Here is a 7957-nt window from a genome sequence, read left to right as displayed (position 1 = left end):
AGAACGTTAACTCAACTTAACCTAAATTAAACTCTTATCCACTTTACTAAATTTGTTTTATTGTAACCAACTCAATTATGTTGTGAGACATTTAAATTGGCAATTAATAACTATCGAACCGTTGCTTCCCGAAAAGTTATCGGGTCTACCCTTAACCTCATTACCGAGCGATGAAATGATATTTGTCTCGTCTCCCTATTTAAACCCGCAGCCCTTTTGCGACCTCTTGGCCACTCTCGCCTTGCCCCTTTCCACATTAGCTAAACAGTAAGAGCTCATGAGGATGATCGACTTGGGCAGCCATGGAGGCACCGGCCTCTACATAATCGACACCGCCACCGACGTCGACTGCACCAAGGATGTCCGCCTCGGCCGCCGCTCCTTCCGCAGCCTCATCGAGCGCGTCGTCCCCTGCTGCGCCGGCTTCCCCATCTCCAACACGTCGTCCGACGACTCCGACTCCGACAACAACTCCACTACCAATAGTAGCATCCCTTCCTCTCCCGCCGCCGCCGCCGCCATTACCACCGTCACCGGCACCTTCTTCGGCCACCGCCGCGGCCGCGTCCGGTTCTGCGTCCACGACCAGCCCACCGCCTCCCTGGCGCTGTTGCTGATGGAGTTCACGGTGCCCACGGCGTACCTCGCGCGGGAGATGCAGCACGGCCTGCTGCGCGTCGCGCTGGAGGGTGGCGGCGGCCGCGGGCCGCTGCTCGGCGAGCCAGTGTGGACGATGTACTGCAACGGGCGGAAGGTGGGGTTCGCAATCCGGAGGAGGGCAACAGAGTCCGACGCGGAGGTGTTCAGGATGATGCGTTCGGTCTCGGCCGGCACCGGGGTTCTACCTTCCCCCGCCGCCGGCGAGGCAGGGGAGCTGCTCTACCTGAGGGCCAGCTTCGAGCGGGTGATCGGCTCGACAGACTCGGAGTCGTTCCACATGATCGACCCGGCGGGGGGAAGCGGAGGACAACAGCTCAGCATCTTTCTCTTCAGAACTCGATTTCAATAGAAATTATTCAGTCATATAAATCAAGTTAATTTCCCGTGAATAAACTCGCAACGTGCATGTTCTTCGATCGAATTAATTATACGTAAAGAAAATTCCCAACGCGTTAAATTATTGTATATGAGTATATCCATCAGCTAGCAGCCACGAGAAAACACTACACGAGAAAAGGAGCGAGAGGTGGAGGAGAAAAGAAAGGCACGGTCATGGGTAAGACTCGTCGTTGACGCGTAATCTGTCGTCGTCGATCGACGGGCGGCAAATGGATCCATCTCGACCGCTGCTGCTGATGCCGACAAGGACAACCCATCCATAAAGTCGATTTGCCACCTTAGCGGTTCATACAGTTAGTCTCACGACCATCTGTAAGAAGGTAAATCGATAAGGACACCCCAGAACTGCATAAAGTTGAAATATAATTGAATTAAATTAAATTAAATGATCATTTCGCATGCCCTCACTCAATTATTTGCGACTTTATTTTGTTGATTTTGACGCATCAGTTTGGGATTTAATTCGGGCATTTAATTTATTCTTCTTCCTTCCTTCCTTGTTCCTTGTTCTTAATAGTTATCTTCGATCGATCGGATCGAGACTGGTCGACAAAAAGAATCTCGATATTGGGCTTGATATCGTCCACCTGTGATAGTTAATTAATTAATTAATTAATTTCCCATCCTTTAAAGTGTCGATGTATATATAGCTCCGTTTGGACTGAACAAATCTTACTCCCCTCAGTATGTACCGATTTGGGCAGCTCTAGTGAGTTGATATATATATTATTGTTTATTCTTAGTGAGTTGGGATTTTTCAAGTGAGGTCATTAATTAATTCATTCAAGATTCGCTTTGTTAATATGTTTCTTTTTCACAAGATTAAAAGTTGTTTTGTAGGTATTATGTCACAGAATAATATGGTCCGCAATCATTGATATATAATATAAAGTTATCTTTCTAGATCTAGATAGTGAAATAAAACTCTAGCTCATGGTCCGACATTAAGTAAACAGAGCGTGGTGATGTCAAATCCTTATAATTCAGTGCGTGAAAGTGATCTGAAGTCACTAATTAGTCATAATTGAGTTTGTTATAAAGAAAAGAAAATCATGCATGTAGTTGTTCATTAAATTTGTAGGTTGAACTAGTTCAATCATGGTTATTACTTTTGGGGTCCATTACCTTAAGGAAAGACACAAAATATATATATATATACTTGATATGCTGGATGTCTTATACTACACACTCCGTAAGCTCCGTAAATATCTAGTATAAAAAAAATGGATCCCGAATGTGCAACATAAAGTGGTAGCATATCAAACTCTTTTATATATATATTCACCAAACTAAGCTAATATAATTTTACTTTATGATATCGACTATGTTAGAGGTGAGGAATTCAACTCTTCATCTAATTTATAGTCTCCTCTGAACTCTCTATTCAGCGATGGTCCCGGCTCAATATCATCCATAATCTCGATAATGACCCCTCACGATTATCATCTTTGTCTACTATTAATTGTGGAGCGATGGATGTCACTTTGATTAAATAGCAATTAAATCGAGATCAACAATAGAATCCAAAAGAACAATTAACAACGGAACCCACGAGAATGGTTGAATGATAAAATAATTATATATCATTTCTATATAAAAATTAATTAATTAATTAATTAATAAAAAAATTAAAATATATATATTAATTAAAGAAAGGTAGTTGTACATTTTTTTTAAAATTCTTTTACTGGTCTTTTCTCCTTTCCATGATTGTTTGTACCACTTGAGCCTATTTATAACCTAAACTCTAAATCTTTGTAAAAATCCTAAATCCCTTAAGTCGTCACCATCATCATCCCTAAACCCTAAATCCCTTGGTAAAACCTTAAATTCCCACAAGCCATCATCGCCTCCATCATTGTTGTTGGCACCATAGCCATCGTTGTCGTCGACTCCCTAAAGTACCGAGCACAATTAAACCTTTCTTTTAGGTGAGTTTTTCGTATTTGTCTTGCTACATTTATCATGCATGATTTAATTAATGAAAGTAAATATTATAGAAATTAGAATTAATTCTAATCTCATTATTACTCTTACTACTTACTACTTAATTATTTCTTGTCATATATATACTTCTTGTCCTTTTTATGCATAATTATTTTTTTTACCTTGTTTATTTCTTGTTTGAGATCCATGATAAATTAAATTATCTAATTAATTATACTAACTAATAAAGTAGAAAACTAATTGTATCATAAAATTTCAACTTCCCATTCTAAAAGAAGTTACGTTACTACTGATATTAATTAACAAAATAATAGATACAATATTTATATTTAGAGTTTCAACTCTACGTTTTGAAAGAAACACATTATTATTGATATTAAATGAATAAAATAATAAATATAGCACTTATATTATAGAGGTTCGGCTCCACCCTCTAAAAATTATCAGATTACTTATAATTTAGAACTTCAACGTAACTCCACCCTCTAAACGTTGTGTGATTATTTATAGTCTAGAGCTTTGCACTCTACTTCCTAATAAAGTTGTGTGATTATTTATAGTCTAGAGCTTTGACTCTACTTCCTAATAATTGTGTGATTACTTATAGTTTAGAGTTTTAGCTTCGTCCTTTAAAAGAGTTGTATGATTACTTATAGTTTAAAGCTTCATTTCTATCATTTAAGAGTTGCATGATTACTTATAGTCTATTGAGATAATTTTTCTCATTGTATGGATTGTGAATCATCATTTATCTTATGATAAATCTCAGTCAGTCTCATGGACTCAATCCCTAGGGGTGGCCTGATCCCACCAACCACCAGGGTAAATCGGGAAGCGCATACGACGGGCGGTCAATCCAAATGCCCAGCATCTTTTGATTGCGTTCCCTATTTGGAAGGCCCAGCATCCTTTGATTGCGTTCCCTATTTGGAAGAAAATTCTTACAAATACGTTATAGCTGAGGATCGAACCGCGGGTCCTTGGGTCACAACCTGGATGTCCTCATTGGATGTATTATGAGTTGTTCACTCTATCTGCATTTCAAATAGATTATAGGTCGTTCATCCGGCGCGTCGACCGCGGTCGGTCTCCGACCGTGATTCGGCCGGAATCCGGCTGATTTCCGGCCGACAGTGGCCGTTGGGCACTGTCCGTTTCCGGCCGTAATCCGGCCGGAATCCGATGCCGGAATATGCGCCGGCGAGTTGTGCATCCAACGGTCCGAGTCCGGTGGCCGGTGGTGATCGGACGGCGGCGTGACGGCGGCGCGACGGCGGTGCGACGGCGGCGCGACGGCGGCGCGACGGCGGCGCGACGGCGGCGGAAGTGGGCGGGGGTCGGCGGTCGCGCACGGATCGCGTAGGGATGAGTCGCGCGGGATATCAAACCTCTATATATATATATATAATGTATTTCGTATTTCACCCTATATATACACAATATCTTTACTAGGTAGATTGCGGATCATTCACCTATTATATATATATACACGATTGATCTCATATTGAGTGGGCTGGTCGTTCACCTCACCTCACGTACGTATTAGAGGAAAATAAACATGCCCCTAATTCCATCAATCGACTTAAAAATCCTTCAATGATCCGATCCTGACTACAACACACAGAATAACAGGTCAGGTCTGTCTAACATTCAAGCTCTGTTCATGAGTCTGCCAGCCACTAGAAGCAATTGAAAGGCTGACAGACAGGTCTCGCAAGTACACAACAAAAGCTAGCTAGCATCAAACATTATCATCTCCCAACCAACAACATGATCACAGAATCCGACCAAGTCGATCCGAGCATGAAATGATGTTTACCAATTGCTCCTGCCTCCTTGCTGGAAGAACAAACAAGCTCGATCACAAAAGTTTTGGTTCACAGCAAAAGGCAGTCAGTCTTAACATGAATATTACAAGAAAGCTAGCAGACCTCCAACTCACTTTTTCTTTCTTCACTAGAAAGGGAGCAAAAGTACAATGCCAGCAGGTAGAATTGATAATCCAAAGTCAAAAGATTTATGATTCTTGATTGAATCACCTAATTGCTTCCTCCAACTTTTCAGAACTGATTGAGTTTGAAGTTTGCAACTTTAAACAAACACCAAGACACTCTACATTTAGAAGAATATATGATTCCAGACAGACTACGCTGTGGCTTTCTCATGAAACTCTAACATGATGTGGTTACAAATAAAAAGTATGATCTAAGAACTTGTTTTTCATGTAACAGGCTATTAACATAGAACAAATTTTGTTGGCAAGTATAGTTAAGTGCTGGAGTTCAATAGATTTCATAAACTTATGAACTTGCAGTTGTCGAACATCTGCCTAATCTTATCAGTTTCAGCCTACATACCACATGGATTGACAATTAATGCGAGTTATTCACATGGATGCCACAACTGATACTTGATGCATTGTTTCTTCTTCCTAAAAGCAAGAACTTCAATCCATAATAACTAATGCAACATAGCATTATCACAAGCATTATATATACATTTCATGGTAGTCGATCGGATTCATGCAGCAATCATTTGTCTACTTCATGCTGTAAACAAGGTGGTCAAACATCGAACCCACAATTTCACTGAATGCCTTAAACAGCCATGAAAAATGAAAGCATTTATAACCTATTTTCCACATAACTGACTTAACAAAGGGAGAAAAGCCTGCCTATGTATGATAGGTGGTCCACTTCCATACAACAGTTAACAAATTGAACAAACATCAAACCTTAAGCTGGTCTTATTATTTTGAATTTTTGCCCATCCTAATAACTAGAAGCACAGAGAAACAGAATTTGCCTCCGGTTTCGATTTTGAAGCTAGCCCTCTATTTCTTAGTTATGCCTGGTCATATCAGCATCTGCAACTACATTGCCAGAAGTCAAGCATATCAAATGCTCAGCATACACATCACACTTAGAGATACTGATAGGATTGTTGGTAACTGCAGTTAAGCTCTAATTAAAGTTAATTTTATTGTGATATACTTATAACTATTACTTGATCGAGTAAAGTTTTACTTCCCCTCAAACTTTTGATTCAAATTAACTCATCTTTTGTAGCTAAAGAAATCAGCTATTGTTAAGAAAAGGAGCCCAGAGCCCTACGCCTGAATATGCTAATGTAGATAAGATTAGTTACATTGATATTAATGGTTTATAGAATGAAAAGAAAGTGGAGAAAAATATAGACACACCCTCATATTCTAGTTTCTCTTAACTAAAAGTATCTGTGGGAAATTTTTTTTGATTAAGTCAATATGATTTCGACTTGCATGATTGAAGATCATATTGTTTCGTCCCTACTTCAAGCAAGTCTCAATAATAGATGTAAAAATGTGATAAAATAGATTGAGATTATATAAACATTTTCATCTATAGTTAGAAGAGTTGAGTGCAGTAGAATAGGTGTAAAGAAAGACTAGAGGAAACAATAGTCAATATCATTAAAAAAAAGTTTAATTAAACTTAATATTGCTAGCAATGAATCTTGTATTTAATTTAATGAAGAAATAATTAAGATTCATGTAGCCGACCCAAAATAATTGAGATAAATGCATGTTAGCACCATACCCATCTATAAATTCACAATTCGAATAGATGTGTGTTATCTATTACTACAAATATTCTATTCGTGTAAAAATTAATATATATTAGTATTATTAATAGTTTGTATTGATATATTGAATTCCAACATGTTAGTATATCATGTGAAAAATTTTTAAATCTCATTTCATTAGTTTTATAAAATGTCACGTCCCGAGAAGGTCGTCCGAAAAATTTCGACAACATCTCCCCAGTAACTGTGACAATTTCCCTAATACAAATATGCATACACAGCCACAGGCGGCTGGAATAAGGACTACACGTCCTTAACATATCACACATATACATATCCATGCAAAATAAGGTCTACACGGCCGTAACCACTAACATCACATGTAAAATATCCACAATAAGCAAAATCGACGAAACGGAAAAACATCGTAAATCCGAACTATGAATACCACGAATACCAACCAACACAATATAGTCCATACTACAAGTCCATAACCAAATACACTATAAACCATATCGAAATAACGAGAACTCTGAACACAAACCAACAGAAAACCTCCGGAGGTGAGATGGATACGACCAGGCAACCTCTCCAAGCTCCAAGTGATCTATCTGCTACCTGGGGAGAAAAACAATGCAACCCCAGGGTCTGAGTAGTGAGCATTTAAATACTCAGTGGGTACAGGAAGAAGTGCATGTAAAGTACAACAGCAGAAAAAATATAAGAATCAACTGGAGTAAGCAGGAATAGACTGAGTAAGAAATAAACTACAACTAACAAGTATCAGAATGGATCATGGTATATTAACAAAACAGAATAGGAGTGAATCCTACTGTACAACAGGTATAGATAATCAACAGGTATATGTCATGGTATATCAACATGGTAGTTAGGAACAAGTCATACTGTGCAACAGATAAAAGAATCTACATGTATCATGTATGACATGGCACACAGTGCAACAATCATAGCATATCAATGCAACAATCGTAAGCATATGATGAAAGTAAACTAAATATATATATCAACCTACCAACGGTGCATGTAAACACGTAGCAACCATAGCAACCAAAATATCCGTCACTGTCTACACACGTCGTCCCCAGTCACTCCTCTCACGATAGTGAAGTGGGGAGCACGACAGGATATACTGCACAATCTCCATCAACTGGCCACTAAAATAAGTGGGGAGTGGCAGTGTGGCAGGAGGGCTAGAGAGCCAGTCCTGGTTGCACCCAACTATAGTGCAAACCTCTTACCTATGTGGCACCTCAACACGGTGTAGGTAAGATCCACCAACAACAACAACTACAACTATATGAATGTATGGTGATCATCCCAACATGTAATAGCTACAATCATATAGCATGTTCAACATGAATCTCTA

At 39.3% G+C, this 7957-nt stretch overlaps 1 protein-coding gene across 1 annotated transcript; it reads left to right on the top strand.

The window, feature by feature from the left end:
• Positions 1-253: 253 nt before the first annotated feature.
• LOC141833237 (protein MIZU-KUSSEI 1-like) lies at positions 254-1131 on the top strand. Its single transcript, XM_074720632.1, has one exon. The coding sequence runs from the start codon at positions 278-280 to the stop codon at positions 1007-1009; it is 732 nt and encodes a 243-aa protein (XP_074576733.1). The 5' UTR covers positions 254-277; the 3' UTR covers positions 1010-1131.
• The last annotated feature ends 6826 nt before the right edge of the window (positions 1132-7957 follow it).

This window comes from Curcuma longa, chromosome 8 (genome assembly GCF_044706935.1).
Source record: "Curcuma longa cultivar G26 ecotype Majalengka, Jawa Barat chromosome 8, ITB_CL_G26_1.1, whole genome shotgun sequence".
Taxonomy (NCBI): domain Eukaryota; kingdom Viridiplantae; phylum Streptophyta; class Magnoliopsida; order Zingiberales; family Zingiberaceae; genus Curcuma; species Curcuma longa.
This window is presented reverse-complemented; position numbering and strand designations above follow the sequence as displayed.